Source organism: Tubulanus polymorphus, chromosome 2 (genome assembly GCF_964204645.1).
Source record: "Tubulanus polymorphus chromosome 2, tnTubPoly1.2, whole genome shotgun sequence".
Taxonomy (NCBI): domain Eukaryota; kingdom Metazoa; phylum Nemertea; class Palaeonemertea; order Tubulaniformes; family Tubulanidae; genus Tubulanus; species Tubulanus polymorphus.
Genome location: NC_134026.1, coordinates 19259490 through 19277232, shown reverse-complemented (window position 1 = coordinate 19277232; position 17743 = coordinate 19259490). Strand labels below are relative to the sequence as shown.

Sequence of the window (17743 nt, the reverse complement as noted above, 5' to 3'; positions counted from 1 at the left end):
CATGATTCAACAATAACTGAAACTGGAAATCATCAACGAATAAGTGGTTTGAATCATTTGATTTTTAAGAATTGGCAATAAATATTTCATTTGCTATCGTGATAACAGCTACTAGCGCGTACTTGTTACCTCCATTGTCGAATTGCCCATGAATCTAAGCTTTCAGTTCCTCGTTATTTACTCTGCTGCTGATTGTTGAATTGTTTTGCGAAATTATGCGTAAAATCGAATGATTAATATTTCGTCACGAATGTGCACCGGAGTAGGCTACAATCAAACAACGTATAAGTGGTTTAGAATATTTAACAAGATTTGCAGCTACTTAAGTACCTATAGTCAGTAGCCTACCTGTTTAATTGTTCTTTGAAACGGGTCTCTCAGACATTATATACCACTCCATTGGTTACTATTTGTATTTTGTTGCGCTCTGGCTACTAGACGCAAGGAGTTTTTTACTCGTATCGGAACCTAACGAAAATGTAAATATTAACTTTTTCATTTCGATTTTTAGGTAATTACCAGCCTTTGGTTAGTGTATGGTCACCAGTAGTTTAGTTACAGTAATGTTGACAACAGATTCATATTAAGCGGCTGAAAATATATCTACCCGGAAACTACAAATTTGAAATCAAACTCCGTTCTGTAGTAAGGTACCGTATTTGAATACATTATTGATATTGAATACAATCACTTTGAACATATTTATTCTCAAGCTAACTGCATAATCTCCCGGATATACTGGATAGTTCGATTATAACTCTGAATTGAAATTGATTTAGTAGATTCTTAAATTCTTATTTAATAATTATTTCTTTTATGTTGATAGGTCTTCTAATGATGATGAATATAGTGACCTGCTGAGAATTTCAAAAATGCAACGCAGCCCGCAAAACCCGGAGTCCGACTACAGCGGCGGCTCTGGCAGCACGAATTATCGTCAGAAACTTTCCAATCAGAACGCGAAAACCGTTTACTTCTACAAAGACGGCGACAGCAGATTCGCGGCGTTGCGAGTGCCGATCAACTCGCGCAAGTATCGCAGTCTGGACACGTTATTGGCCGATCTGACGAAAAAAATACCCGGATTAGCGTTCGGTGTACGCAGCGTATTTACGCCGAAAGGCCACGACAACGTTGCGTCGCTGGACGGCTTCGAAAACGAGGGCAAGTACGTTTGTTCGACGTACAAAAACCGTGCCAAAGGCCTCGACGTGAAACGCGTCAAACCGAGTCCGCCTTGGCGTCAGGCGAAACCGGCGAGCGGTCAACGCGCGCTTAATAACTTGTTACACTGGGATCCGGACAACCCGGAAAATAGTCCGGTCGTGCGCTCGCGTCCGGCGCGGCGTCGCGTCGCCGAGCATAGCAACCAAAAATACAACAGCAACAATGACGGACAGTCGGATACGACGCCGACTATTCGAACTAATCACTCGCCGAAGAAAATTACGGTCATTCGAAACGGAGAGCCGTTGGATAAGCATATTATTCTACTGAATCGTCGGACGGCGCAGTCGTTTGAAATGATACTGGACGACATGAGTTATCTGTTCAAAATGCCGGCTAAAAGACTTTATACAATCGATGGTGTGAGGGTAAGTTTTGTTCATTGCTCTTTTATCGGTATAGATTCAATGAGAACCCGTGCTGAGCTATCCCACCTTGACCAGGTTCCACAGTTGTGAGTCGGAGTTAATTTCGAGTTAGAATTAGTTCATTTTCAATGAGTTAATTCTGAGTCAAATCTTAACTCAGAACTGTTGAACCGGGTTCAGATGGCTTGCATAAAAATGGCACAATGGGCTTGGGGTGCCACATGCAATGTTGGTGCTTCAATTCTGGGGAAATTTTGAGATATATATATAACAAGTTTGATATCTATGTTAACTGTGGATAAAAAGTTTTAAAACGTAAGGTTTTAATCGTGGTTCACTTTGTGTTAAAACTTTGCCACAAAAGCTGCCATCCCAGAAACGTTTTTTGGCCTTGGCCCGGGATATCTGTTCACACGGGTTCCAAATGGGCCTGTGCCTGTGAAGGCTGGCTGTAATGTCGACAAGCAACGCGACGCCTACTGACGCAACTGGGTTTATCGCCGATTAGCGGCAACTAGCGGCCTACGAGAGGCCGCCAGTTGCTCCTCAATCGGTTCGACATAAGCCGGCTTGCGACGGCAACTCGTCGCAAGCCGTATCCGGCTAGTTGCCCATGTTCTACTCTGGCCTAAGGTAGGCGGGCAGTTGCTTTCGATTGCAGCCGACATAAGCTCATCTGCGACGCAACGGAACTGAGCGCAGGGGTTCCAGCCAATGAGAAACTGCATATACATAGTACAAATTATCACCGCTAGTTAGCGTCATTCTTAATTAGTCATAAACTTTCAAATTCAAGTACTTCAAAACGTAAACCAAACCTTCAGCACGGCAGAGGACTGGACCGAAGATCTAGAAACGAAATTGGTAGAATTATGGTGTGAGCGGCCATCTTTATAAATGTCGCTAGCACATTGTATTCAAAACAGAATCAGAAAGATCAAAGTCATAAAGAAATAGCTTTTCTAATAGAAATATATTTCCTAATAATTCAAATTTATTCTCAAAGTGCTTATCACGTGACCATTTGAGCCGTTGCAGTTGCTAGTAATCGTAACTGACATAAGCAGGGAAGCAACTGGGAGGATCTCGTATCCCGATAGTCGGCCTCAGTTGCTGCGAATCGGAGCGCAGTCGACATAAGCTGGGCTGCGATCGCGGTCGCTGTCAGTTGCGTCGGTAGGCGTCGCGTTGCTTGTCGACATAAGCCAGCCTTTAGGCCTGACCAAAAATGTTGGACCAGGCCGGAGTCAAACTTATTGCTTGACTTAAATCATTCTGTGTGAATTGCTACAGGTTCTGGAAGTGGCTCACTTCGCTTTGTTTCAGCATTGTTTAGTATTGAGTGAGTGGTTTGCATGTGAACACGCTCTCTAATTAGGCTTTAACAGGCCCTTATTCGTGCCAATTTGGCCCCACGTGATTGCAGCTTTATTGTCATTCAGGACCTGTTCGTGTTAAATACGGTAGATGAAAATTTTGACTATAGAATTTTATGTGATAAAATTTATCAAAACCAAACCACAACGTTTTAATGAATATTTTCATATAGAATTCTTTTTTCGGACTTTCATCTACATTCGACGCAGATTAGTGTTCCATTCGACATAGTTGTTTGTGTTAGGTCTGAAAATCTGCCCTTGGTTGAGATGGGTGTGGGAAAGTTTTAGAATTGATTTGTTTTTCAAGTTTACCTGCTAGTTCACTTTTAACAAATGAAATTTTCAATGCCAAAAAGTTTTTAAGAAATAGCCAGTGGGCAGGGGATATTTACTGTGGTTTTAAGGAGTAGTGGTAAGGTACCAGCGGTATGGAGATCGGATTTACCTTTCATATAGTGCATTTTCATTAGTTAGAGTTATCGCTCAATAAAAACCAATAATAAATGAAGTCTGATGAATATTCTAACACATACCTCAGAATGGTGTTAACACGACCGCAGTGAGAAACTGAAAAACAATCGTTTTTATATCCATTTTACACAGTATTCTAGTATATCCATCACGTGAAGTAGTTTTTGAAAAAAAAAACCCATAAAAACCAATGTTCGATATCCGTTCTGATAAGCATCGCTTCACCGTCATCGCCCTGAATACTTCCACTTCCAATACCTGAATAGATGTTTACTTGAACCAGTGGAAACTGCTCTGGTTTTTGGTCGAAGTATTTTTATGAATAGATGGTATAATTAATTCTATATAGCCCTATAAATTCAATACAGAAAAGCGAATGTAACTTGAAATCACACATGATGAAAGTCTGAAACATCCTGTTTCTTTGGAAGTTTTCGCCAGAAAATTCATTCAATTTCCTTCAAATCGAATCTATATGGTGTCGATACAGAAAACCTGTTATCATTGCTCTGCAGTATACATCTAATCTTAAATCTGTCTACGATGGGTTTTACTTTATCATAACATAGATCGAATTTTTTATGCCCCCATAGGTTCTATTATCTGTACATGCCTCTACTCAATCTGTAGCATGGATATTTTTTTCTCGTCGGTTTTAGAAGTTGCACCTGATGGAAGACCTACTGGAAATGCTGCAATATTCAAATTGAATTCTGTTAACCTTTTCAGTGCATCTACATGGCAGTGCGGTGTATAAAAGGGTGATAAACTTTGCTAGTACAGTGCATCGCGGTGTTTCGAGGGTATCAATGATTGGTTTTTATCTATTGAAAGATGGCAGCACCTGTCAAACAGTGAAATGTCAGTAACTTGTGATACATCGCACCACGGTGTAGACGCACTTATGCGGAATACCTGTTATTCAATATGCACTGGGGTGGAATTTTTTCAATTTTCAAATTATCCCTAGTACTTTCCGGCATTAATTAGTCAGCACTGAAAAGGTTATTTCATTTCCATCTTGAAAGGCCTTCATTATCACTCATTTCACCGTCGGACCTAGTCAAACATTCAGCAATTTATTGAATATGTATAGACTTTTTACAATTTCATTGTGTGAATATTTATATCTTAGGAGATAAGCAAGTTTAGACAACTGTTTATTGGCAAACTGTAACAGACGGATGACCGAGCGATTGGTGACAGACAAATTATGAATAATCAAAGATTCTAGTGCGTATTTTTTGATGCCGTAAAAACCATTTCAATGATGTTCATATATATCGATACCTAGTATGCGTTATATAAGGGGTTCTGTTTGAGTTGATGTGCACTATATCATCAATATTGGTGTTTACAATTACAATTTCGGTGTCTACTTTGCGGTTAAATCATATTTTGTAACTCTTATTTCATTTTTGATACATTTTGATAATTATTTTTGAGAGGATGTGCAATACACCATAAACATATCGTTAGCGCTAGACTGGTTGGCGGTCAATTCGACTAAATAAATCATTGATACATTCAAATCCTAAATAACTTTATTGATCCTTGATAATAAATGATTTATATTACTGCTTATTGTCGACAATATTAAGCAATATATGTGTTAGGCCTGGCCTATTTTTAGCAAGGCGTCAATAAAATTCATTTTTTCTTGTTCACCAGTAACGACAACTACATGTTTTGACAACTGCATGAATTAACACTTATATATATATAGAATTATTAAAGTACTATTTCATATAATTCTAGCTATACAGCCGTTGATTCAGGTGGCCCGTCGCAAAAATCTCGTGCCTTTTTTCATTTTTTTTTTCTTCATGCCCCAAGTAGAAAAGGGCATATTTTTACAAGACGAGGTAGATGATCTAAACAAAAAGCACATAAGCCTAATTCTTCAAGATTTTGTCTTTATTGCCTGGAAACTATATCTCAATGCAGTTAATTCACTAGAAAGCACTTCGTGTCAGGACTTTCATTGCATGGAAATTGCAGCAAAATTTCAGAATGCCCTTTTTATCTCAAAATGCCCTTTTTTAAAGTTGTGCTACACTCGACAGTGGTCGCTGGATCCACCCCTGCTATATCATTATGAAATGGATTTTTAATGTGTTCACTGTACAGCTATGTTTATGACCTTTTTTCTATTTTTGTTTAAGGGCCTATGTGTTATTAATATTTCATGGGCTTTGAAATGTACAACTAGTAAAAAGTTGTTTGTATGTGATCATAAAATTGTTATGGATGTGTCCTGAACTCGAGGGAAATTCCATCGTATAATGGCTCCATTTCACTGTTCAATACGCCCCATTTATTGCTGTTTACTAATTGATTTTCAATTCGAGTGCTATCTCATAGATGGTGATGGCTCTTTTCGTTTGACATATTACTTACCACCAGTTAGACGATAGGACAGGGTAACCACGATTCCGGGAAACCCAGGAAACTGATTTCCTCTCCCGGGGAAAACACTGGGAATCGATAAAATTTGGGAAATATCTGTAAAACAGGGAAATGGTGCTTATTTTTTATGCACATTTTCCCAAAAATTGTGTTTCACTCCTGAATTATGTTCTCCATCTTGATCACTACAACATTAAAACTTGTTTCATGTGTTCAAGCTTAAATTCCTATGAAGATATATCAGCTGAAAGTCGAAATATTTACTAGACCAGCTTACTTCTTGGATCTGTCAAGACAACAACTCTCTTTTTTTTAAAGAAAATAAATGCGAGGCCAAAGGGAAAATAATAAAAGATCTAAAAAAAGAAATTGTTTGTTTGATAGTAGGCATTTTAAAAATGGAAGAGAACAATAATAGAAAATAGGCCTACAAGTTATTGTTTGAGTATTCTCGACTTCGAATCTTGGAAGGACTGGCGACGTCAGGCCTATGGGGAAACAGATTCAGAAAATCATTTGGAAGTATCACACTATACACACTATTCATATTTGAAATCGCTTCCGAAAATCTTCGCTCGAGTGCCAATGAAATAAATGTGAAGTCGAACTACTTAAAACTCATCCGACATTTCAATTTTTTCGTACATTTTTTAATTCATCATAGAGATTAAAGTTTCCTCCTATTCATAAACAAAATGCTTTCGGTTGAATCATCAAAATATTCACTGCCTCAGTACAGCTTATGTTCTTGTTCAATGTGTCTCCATTTTGAAACACTGGGTACACATGCTCAGTTTTGTATTTATGGGAACATGTTACTTAGGTGTGTTCTTGGCCGTACTCAACGGGCAATTGAAATGTATAATTGGAATCGAGTATTAGGCCGATACAAGCTTGTTAAAATACCAGACGATAGTTTGGGGAGAGGGCTTATGTTGACAGGTCTTTGCGTCACCTGCAGTCGTAGAAAATCGGCTTGTAAAGAACGGCTGACCTAAGCCCGCCTTGATATCAGTCATAACCGTCTTAATTGGAGGCGCGACTGCTCGAGATACGTGATAGATAGGAACGAACTGACGAAATTTGAATATTAATCATTGATTAATCATCAATTAATTTCCTATATTTATGACTGAAATATGGTTTATTTAAGCGCTGCCACTTGCGAGCTACTTGCTAAGTAGATTAACATATAGGCCTACGACGAAATCGGCGGATAGATTTTCTTTCTTCCAGAAATAAGTTATTTAGAAAGTTAATAATAATCTTCTCGTCGCCGTAATACTTTTTCCGAGATAAGAATCGTAGGCGATTTCGACTGACGGATTTTCCGAAACTTGATTCGATCGTTTGTTTTGTCAGCACGCGGCGCACTTAATAGGGCGCGGATCAGCGCGGCGCTAATTAGGGTTTCATTATGACGTACATAACACGATTAGACACGGTCGTTCGTCTGTTTACACGACTCTCGCCATGGTGATCGGGATTTGCCGGCAGCAGCGTCGGCGATGACGGCGCTCTAGAATATGCGAGTGCGTTCTTCGGGTCGAACGGCAGCGATGGTGCGTAATTGATCATAAAATATTCATAAAAAATCACCGCTTTAACTTAAATTCGACGCGAATATGCACGATCTATCGAATCGTTAGCCGGAATATTTAATCTCGTTTTAGGGAAAAAAATACGATACGGGAATAAACTTTCTTATGCGCGTAAAAGATGTATCGTCATGTGTGAAAATGCATTTAATTTTTTTTCAGTATATTCAAGTTTTCAACATTTTTTACTAAGATTTTATTCCCCATCGTAAATTGTAAATTTTCTACCATTTGGTAGCAATAAATAGCAATTCCAGTTTCTGAAATTGAAAACCTTGCAAACATCTACCCGAGCTGATCACCCTCCTGTGTTAAAACCTCAAGTGTAACCCCCCTTTTAGTTCCCGGCAGGTGTGGTGGGTTTACAAGGGACATCAAATTGATCAAATCAATTCCCTATTTCAAGATGAAAATCTGTAGTGTGAATAATACTGTTTTTAGGGGCAGATTTTTAAAGGACGCAATGTTGTTGAAAAAAATCTGACTATCTAGTCAGACGTTTTTCAACAACATTACGCCCTTTATTTTATAGAAAATGCTCTAGAGGACTTTCTATGAAATGAAGGCATAATTCCAGAACAAGTATTCCGGGTAAAGGGTTTTTTCCTATGAAAAGGGGCATCGCCAGAATACCTTTTCCGATCAATCAACCCTTAGAACTTGGCCCTGGATCTGCCTCAGATTTCGATCACTAATTCGTCAATAGTTCGAAATCTTTTATTTTCGCTTTCAGGTACGCAGCCTCTCGGCGATATTCAACGGGCCGAATCTGTACGTGATCTGTTCTCACGAAAGGTTTCACCATGTCACCGGTATACCTACGGCTCACGCTCACCGCCCGACGCGTCGAAGACCCGACCCGTACGCGGGAGATACGGTCGGATCGAGACTTCGAGATAAAAGGGAACGACTTCGTCGAACACGTAAGTCTTCCTTCCTGCCGTGCGCTGAAAGAGTTCCGGAAATTAATTATCAACATACTTCAATATCAGCATTCAGCTTGCCTAATTGCGCTGATATGAATGCAAGATTTTATCATTACGAGCTTCCTAGACTCCTCTGTCGATGACAGGCTAAGATATATCTTGTTTCTCCTAATCAGCCGGGTCACTTTCGTATAAACTACAACAAAAATTTGTAATCAGTTCACTTCTACAGAAGCGTAATCATGATTTTTTTAAAAAGTATAATGTACAGGGGAGATAGGTGGCCGGCTGGGTCAACTTTTAAGCTCAGCAAAAAGGCATCAATTTTTTCAGCCTAACTGCTATATTTTCACGGGGAAATTTGTATATCTATGCCATCAGCGAAACATAAAAATTTAATCCTTTCCAATCATGACTAGGTTAATTAAGACTAGGTTAAGAAGAGTTAATTGTGGGTCTTATATCTAATTTTGAATCAACTCTGAACTAGATTTTAAGGTTCTTGAACCCATATGATATCATACGATTCAGCTAACAAATATATATCGGATTGATTTTCTTATTGGTATTTGGTATAGTTTTTGAGTAAATTTCATTCAATTTTAATTGAAATTGTTGTGTGAAGATGAGTTACAAGTGAATCCGGTCGATCCCCCGTTACCACAAGTAGAATCCTCTTCTAGAATGATTAACATATGTGACCGGTGTTGATAAATTCAATTCAAATATTTATTACCATTAAAAGGCATTGATTGTCAATAAAACGTGAAATGATAACACGCAGTTAAGTTTTAAGACTATAGGTAGATATTAAGAGTTCATCTAATTTAGTCAGGGTCCTTATTTAGCGAATCTTTGAAAAAATGCAGCTATTTGCAATGAAAATAGTAAAATCTCACAATAAATGAAGAAATATTTTGAATGGTTACTAATACTTTAAGAAACTTTTCAGACATTTCTTCATTTATTGTGGGATTTTACTATTATCGTTTGATCATGGATATTGTGAACTACAACTGATTCATCGTTTTGCAATGAAATATCAAGTTAGGGAATAAGCTTTTTTTCGGATTGGAAACTGATGGAAAACATACTTTTCATTTAATCGTTTATTTCAGGTGGAAAATGGAAACTTTGGGTTACAACGAATGAGCTCCCGTCTGCTGGAACAACAGCGCATATATCCATAACAATTTATGGTAACCGTGGTCACTGTGGACCCATTCCACTCGGAAACGCGGATGGACTTACATTCCAAAATGGCCAGATTGATGAATTCGAGGTAAACATCGTAATTCGCTTCATTTCATTTGAGACTGATTGAGCTAATGATTTTTACTCTTATGATATTTCGAATCTCTGACTTTTAATCCTTACTCTATGGCTGCCCAGATAAGATAGAACCTAACAGCATTAAAACCCTGTCTATAGTTTAAACCAGGTATGCGCGCGCTTTTAGGTAGCTAGGACTAACCTGCAAAACAAAGCAACTTTCAAGCAATATCTGATTATTGATTCTCATGTTTTTATATGCTGTTGAATGCTGCATCATGAACACTTACGTACTACGGATATTGTGAGGTCATCACGTTCGAAACCCTGGTAGGGAGGATGTCAGCTATTATACCAATCTCTATTTATAATACAATTCAATACAACTGAACTTTTTTAACTCTAAAATTTTTACAATAAAGATATTTGAGTATATATCAATGAAATACAGACAGGTAAATTCAGAGGAATTTTTTGATATGCCCTTAGGTCACAAAACAATAATTCAGTTGTATTAAAGATAATGGGATACCGGCAATGTTACTGCGGCAAGCAAGGATTCGGCCTGGATCGCCAGTGGCACTGCGTTACCGCGCTTCAATTTCCTTCTTCATTTCAATTATATTTGTATCGACTTTTCTCATTAGTAAATCAATACACCTATACTATGCAGTGAGTGAGAAAGTCGATCTTACATCTATGCGATGACTGGTTTGATAATTTTTGCATTAACAAGCCTAAAATCAAATTCAAATTCAAATTTTGTCAAAATTGAACTGATTTACTCTATGATTGACCCAGTGTTTTGTCGTGCCATTTGGCGAGTGCCGATATCTCATTACATACCTTTTGATTGGATCCACGCAATCTCCCGTATGCCTAGTAAGTCGATTGCTAGAGGGTAGTCTTTTGTGATACTGGTACCCCATGACCCAACTACACAATTCTGGGCTCGGTTTTATAGACTGGTATTACCTTTAACCCGGGGGCTAACTTATTTGATAATGAATTGAGTTAGCCCCCGGTTTAAAGGTAATACCAGTCTATAAAGAAGGGTCCTGGGTTACAGTATTGGATTGGAGTATCGTATTTGAAAATGAGCTTAACTCAGAGTAGTTCATAACTGTTCAACTTTGTCTTGGATACACCTAAATGAAGTTACCATAGATGGAATTGACTAGCATATATTCAGTGTTCATCGAAACTTCATGCATCTACTGACATTGTCGTGACAGCATGCGATACTCTATTACTCTCCGAATGATTTAATAAGCTCCGAAAAAAGTTTTGATGAATTGCCATCATTTGATAATGTACGATGCTATCGTTATCGTGAACATGACAGAGACCCAGTTCAGAACTAATTGCGAATTGATGTTTTGTGCCATTAAAGCTCAATATGTAGGGTATTAATCTATTCAGCTGTGTGGTAATCTCTCAATTAGTTTTGGCTTGAGAAAAAAGATGGCGTTAAAATTTTGATGAAATTATAAAAACTATCGATTTATTTTGAATCGGAAATTGAATTGTCATATTTCGTTATAAAGTTCTCAACAAATTCATCTGAATGTAACAAGTGGGATATAGGCTAACGAGTACTTTGAAACCAAAACTTAACATATGAGAAAACTTTTCATAGATGTACATCTAGTCGGTTCAATTAATATTCCTGAGGTTATGAAGCTAGAACGTTGCTGAATACAAAAAGCTTAACCCTTTTAACGTGTCTTCACCGCAGTGCGGTGTATAAATTGGTGATGACTTTGCTAGTACACCACATTGCGGTGTATTGATGTAATTAGTAATTAGTTTTCATCTCCAATGAAAGATGGCAGCATCTGTCAAGCACAGTTAAGTATTAGTAACTAAATGATGCACTGCACCACGGTGTAGATGCATTAAAGAGATATGCCTGTTATTCAGCACAATGAGGTGGAATTTTTCAAATTATCTCCTGGGTCGGGTTTTGTAGACTGGTATTACTTTAAACCCAGGGACTAACTCAATTGAAAATGAGTTGAGTTAGCCCCCGGGTTAAAGGTAATACCAGTCTATAAATGGCCCAGCAGTTTAGGGTATTAGTTAGTCAGCACTGAAAGGGTTAACTGTTTCAATATATCAAGAAACCCGTATTTCGAAAATACAATAATTTTTCTCTTAAGCATTTTGAAAATCCACGTACGTATAACACACTTAAGAATCCGGTCTTTTGTGTACAATTTCTGTCTATCTGCACCGAATGACCCAGGTCAATGGTACCAATCTATTGTAGACAGGGCACTTGATCATGAATCGCAGTGAAAATTTGAAACATCACAGAAAATGAATTATGTCTACTCAAAATTGTACGTTTCCAACCTGAACCACTTATTCATCAGATTGATTCATACATACATACTACTTTATATAACTTATTGCCCGAACTCAACGAAAAATGAAACTTGAAAAATCGTTGATTGTAAATACTGTTAAAAACGTCGTCCTTTTGCGAATAACATCGATCAACGCGGTCGCCGTACTGGGGAAATATCAACATTCGTAACCGCTGGCAACCCGCAGGAGCTTGCCAGCAAGTGTGGTGGCGGTTTTGAAAAAAAAACAACACTTCCCCTTCACGCGGATATCAATGCCCCGAGGGATTCTACTTCTGAAAAGAATTTATTAGCCGCGTGGTACTTTACATTTTGAATCAACTACGAATGATGAATCGCGCCGATTCGGGATGCTTTCAATTTTCAATTCGTTTTATGACGCTCATTTATTCTGAAAGCGCGTCGCGATTTTTTTTATCGACAATGCATCGCGACGAAATGATAATCAACAAGGGTCGTGCCAATATTTGGATTTATTGTTATTTGATCGGCGACAAATTGAATTTCCGTGCATTCTAATTGTTTTTTGAGCGGCGCTTTTTTAAGCGTGTTCATCAGACTGAAAAAAATATTGTGATGATTGACATGCACGCATCGGGCAGTGTTTCGAAAGCAGGTCGAGCTGATTGTACGATGAATCGATATGTTATTAGTACAGGAAATATGGATTTCAACATTTGAAATGCAGAGCATTAGTGCTTCCAATACTAGTTGGAGGTTTAATTCATGTCATAATTTTGCAACGTGCCATAGGGGAAAGTGAAGTGGATAAGTAGTAGTACAACCTAAATCATTTCATTCGTTTGTGATAACATTGGTGTGAAGGCAACTTAGACATACTGTAGTTATATCTATAATAATAATGATAATTCCAAATTACCTGTAAAACCCAATTACAGTGCATTAGCATTAGCCCAAAATCTGCCGTAGACTAATCACTTTGAAATATTGCATACTATGCAAGAACTTCCCATCCGAGTGTTAAGATCTTACATTAGGAGAGGCCTGATGATGTGACATAATTCCTTAGTTTGTATCACTCTTGATTACTTTGATAAGTCTCTTTGTCCTGGATCGTATATATATTTCACAATTTCTATTGTATCTCAGTATTCCCAATTGTGACTATTAGTATATAGCGGAAACGTTGAATAAACTACACTAGCTCAAGGAAAAAACATTTTCGGACTTTATTTTTTCGTCTTTATTGTGGGATTTTCGTAATAATAAACATGGTCTCAATCCGCGAAAGGATAGGGCACTAGATAGAAACAGGGAACAACTGAAGTTGGATATCAAGATATTAAAAGAAAACGTGCACTTCAAAGCATCCTGAAAGCATCTGCAACCCACATGATTTGAGATTGCCAGCCCTTAGATAATTTGTGTCGATGAAATTTGAGGGGCACCAAAATTTCAGACCGTATTTTGACAAAAAATGTTAAGTATCCCTAGGATCGATCGCTGTTACAGTTGATTTGAGATGGCTTATTGTATTTGGTATTTTCAGTCTAACGATGATTCTCAATCGATTGGTGGTTGGGAAAGCGGTGCACGCTTTGGCGACGAATTGGTTTTAGTGTATGATGAGGTATCCCTGAATCTAATATGTAATTCATGTTGTCTTTTGTCGTCGCTTTTGCTTCAATACAATTTCCTCCCTTCCTTTTCATGTATATGTATGTTTTTGTGTGCGGGGGTTGCCGTCTGGGGTACTTGTTAGCGCTAGCCACCATGGTACACGATTTTCATTCCGCTATATAAGAAACATCGTGTTTATAAGGTCTAACGGTCTCATGTATCGCCTACAACCACCGGTTCTGTCGTTGTGATCATAACTATACATGCTTCCCACAGTACAGGGAAATTGGAAAAAACTTGGGAATTTTGGAATAATATTCCCAGTTTGGAAATATTTGGGAATTTGAGAAATTTTCCTCTAGTCCTCTAGGGAAATATGTGGGAAAATTATTTATATTTCACGTATTGCGTTTGCTAAGGGCAACTTCCTTCAGCGATATTTCCCTCGAAAATCACCTTTATCAACCAGTCACCACTAAAGTGTTTAGTGTAGCATGGTATCAGTTCATTTCCATTTAGAAAAATTGAAAAATCACCCATGAAATACTTGGGAAAAACTTTGGAATTATTGATTCATACTACTGTGGGAACCATGACTATATCTTATAGTTATGTCACCCTATACGATTGATCACTCTTGTATGTTGTGCTTTTGAAGTTGTAGATTTATTTAGAAGAGATCTTAATAAGGATCGACAATCAAAAGGGGTTTCAGCAAGTTTTAAATCATACTAATGATCTAAGACCGAACGGAGTGATTCAGTAAAATGCCATTAGAGCGGCTTTGAATCGGATCAATTAAAACTTCATTGCCTTCTTAAAGCCATTCAAGTGGTTTTACCAGTGAACTTCTGGTTTGGCCAGTAAATCTGGCGAATACCATCAAATTTTGCTTCAAATGTTACATGATATGTACCATTTCATTATCACCAGTGAGAACCCAAATTCCATTTTTGAGATATTCTCTGGTTAAATTTGAAACCTAACATGTTTATTTCAAAGATGATCTTCAATATATCGGACTACTATGTTGGTAATTTTCATCAATTATTTGTCGTACTGTGTATCCAATGGTGGTTTCGGATATTCAGTTTTTTTTCAAAACGATGCTTTCAATTTCAATTGCTGATGAAATATTCAATACTTAAAAAAGAATTGGATAATTTGACCAATTAGAATTTGATAGTCGTTTTAGCATATGCACTGTATAAATGCACATTTAGACTTAAGAATAACGCTGAAACATAATTCAGGGTTGCCACTTACCCGAGAATCGGGAAAAAGTTTCTTTTCTTTTTAAGGAGTTGGGGAATTTTGTAGAATACCTAAAAGTCAATGAACAGTCATGGAAATTTGATGAGATTGCTAGATGTCGTGTAAAATTAAATATTTTCTGCCTCTTTCTTATGTATTCGACTCAGAAAAACTATCAGCGCTGATAACACAACGAAATTAATCCGATCAATCGATCATCTACATAGCATTCAATTTTGTCCAAATGAAAAAAAAAACGCGTCTCAGTCGCATGATTTTTGACGCCAACAAATGTGTATGTCGGTATCGGGTGGCGCGAGATGTATCGCTTCGTGTAAGCGTTCACGCATCATTGAATTGTGTCAACATCGCATGATGTACGATGTCAAGAACAGCGGCGTACCATTATAACCAATCAGCTCGGTACATAACTGGTACATTATCGACCATTATACGTGTTTTATTTTCCGAATAGCGAAGACATTTATGTCACTTTGACAGCTTCATTTCTCAATGTTTCACGACTATTTTTTTTCTGATTTTTCCTGGTGTCTCTTTGTGTCATTGCATAACTTTTCATGCTATGGTGATTTTAGCCACGATCACACCAGCCAGGGCCAAATTAGTCTCTTGCCAAATTAGGCACGGAGCAACTTAAAATGTTGGACCAGGCCTGCGCAAAATTTTAGCGTGGGTTCAGAGATGTAAGACTTCCGTTTTTTTGACAGATTTCCATTTTTTTTCCATTTTCCTGGTTAAGAAAAATGCTGTGAAATTGCATCTGAGAACACTTAAAATTTGAAAAATTTCCCAATTTTTTGGGATATCTACTATTTTCCTTTTTTTCCTTTGGCCACTTACATCTCTGTGGGTTAAATTATTGCGTGTGAATTGATACTTGTTCTGGAAATGAATCACACTCTCTTTAATTAGGAACAGGCCAAATTTGTCTCAGGTTTCATCTGTGCCAATTTGGCCCAGGCCAAATCATCTCCATGTGATCGCGACTATTATTTTTCCTTTCCATTTATTCATCTGTATTTCTGAATATCACTCTGTTGTAGTGAGGAATGTAAGTGATGATTGTTTATGTCAATTGTGTTTTTGGAATTTGGAAAATCTTCTTCAGTTCCTATTATGTAATTTTAGTGCATTTCAGAGTCCATACTTATGAGCATATGTACATCTATTTCCTCTATTATAAATCTATTATAAACAAAAAAAATGAATTCAGGAATTGTAAAACTGGCCTACTGTTTGTGATAAAGCAAAATATAACAACTAATATGTCAAAGTTCATATGGTCTAGTGTTATGACGAATATTAGTTTAGATTACAGTACCAGTAACTGTGCCAATTACCAGTACATCAGGTCTTTGATCCAGGACTCGGGCCCTAGGCAAGAAGCAAAAGACAACTTATATATTGTTTGACAAACCTAAGCCCTGCAAATGTTGCAAAAGGACAATAGTCATTATTACTTTGGAGCGTAATAAAGTGCTTGTATTGTTAGATAATGTTTAGAACACACAAGATGACTTACGGTAAGTCACATGCCCGCAGCATGAGAAACACGTGGGTGGGTTCATTTTTAATTTGGCTGGAACTGAACGGGGGTCTGGTACCCAAGATAATATTCAAAATTTGATGCTCAAATATTGCCTCAGAGCGATTTCCATTGATATAACGAAGGTCTAGGTAAATGAAAAAATTAAATACACAGTATCATGCTGTAAATAGTTATAAGTGTAACTTTTCTGCTTAATAGTGATCACATGGAGGCGATTTGGCCCGGGCCAAATTGGCACGGACCAGACCCGAGTCAAATTTGACCGGCGCCTAATTAGAGAGCGCGCTCACACGCAAGCTCTCACTCGATACTAAACATCGCTCAAAGCGAAGCGAGTCATTTCCGGTACCAGTTGCAATTCAAACGCAATCATTTGTCTCGTGCTAAAATTTGGCTAATATTGCATTTTGAATTGAAAATAAGTGGAACTAAATTTCTTTCAGTCGGCTTGTTCAGGAGGACAGGGGGATGAAATATTTTCGAACATCTTATACTACGTAATTAAGTCGAGTGAAATACATGAATCTGTATGATTATATTTGCGTTGTCATGTATATATTTGTTCATCTCCTCCGAAGTGCAAATTATAGCATTGCGTGGTGCTTAAAATTGTAAGGAACTCTATAATCAACAGTGTCGCCGGTTTAAGTAATCAATACCGCTGAAAAGTTCTCATTTAATGAGCTGAACGCAGTATCACCACGTCCAACTACGCAGTTATATCGATGTTGTCCGTAACACGATATCGGCTCACTTCCGTCTTTTTCATCCATGAAAATCAGTTGTTATATAACACCTAAGTGAAATCTAGTATCCGCCAATGTATCCATTATGAACGTGATATCAGTGACAATCATAGATCAGCGTTATTATCTGTCGCCTTTATCTCTGTAACTGTGTACCATTATCTCTCTCTTGAAGTAGCATCTGATAATGTAATCTGGTACGCTCCCCTAGGCGGTTACCCACTAACAAATGATCCATACCGCATACAGGTAAATCTGCCGTCTGACCCACCCTCATTTAGACATTCGACCTTCTATCATCATTCTTCCAATTTTTGATCGTCAAAATGCTGAACTTCATACCAGACATAGTTTAACTAACAAATGCTAAATGTAAGTGTATTTCATCATCATACTGAAAATCAATATTGACCGTCAATACTTCGCTAAATGGTGAATGTCCGAAGGGGTTATTCAGGGTGCAGTGGTCAATGCATTGGATTTCAAATATGTAGGAACATTTTCCATCACACCACTCCCCTATTTAATGCCAAACTACTCTTAAAGATGAAGGGATGTTGATATACATTG

General features: G+C 37.7%; 1 protein-coding gene across 1 annotated transcript in view; it reads left to right on the top strand.

Annotated features, from left to right (window-relative positions):
* The first annotated feature begins 872 nt into the window (after positions 1-872).
* The window catches only part of LOC141899004 (lipoxygenase homology domain-containing protein 1-like), a 65116-nt gene continuing 48245 nt past the window's right edge, over positions 873-17743 (top strand). The window contains exons 1-3 of the mRNA XM_074785153.1: positions 873-1595; positions 8186-8375; positions 9497-9660. Coding sequence (XP_074641254.1) covers positions 873-1595; positions 8186-8375; positions 9497-9660 — 1077 coding nt within the window. The remainder of the gene's footprint in view (positions 1596-8185; positions 8376-9496; positions 9661-17743) is intronic.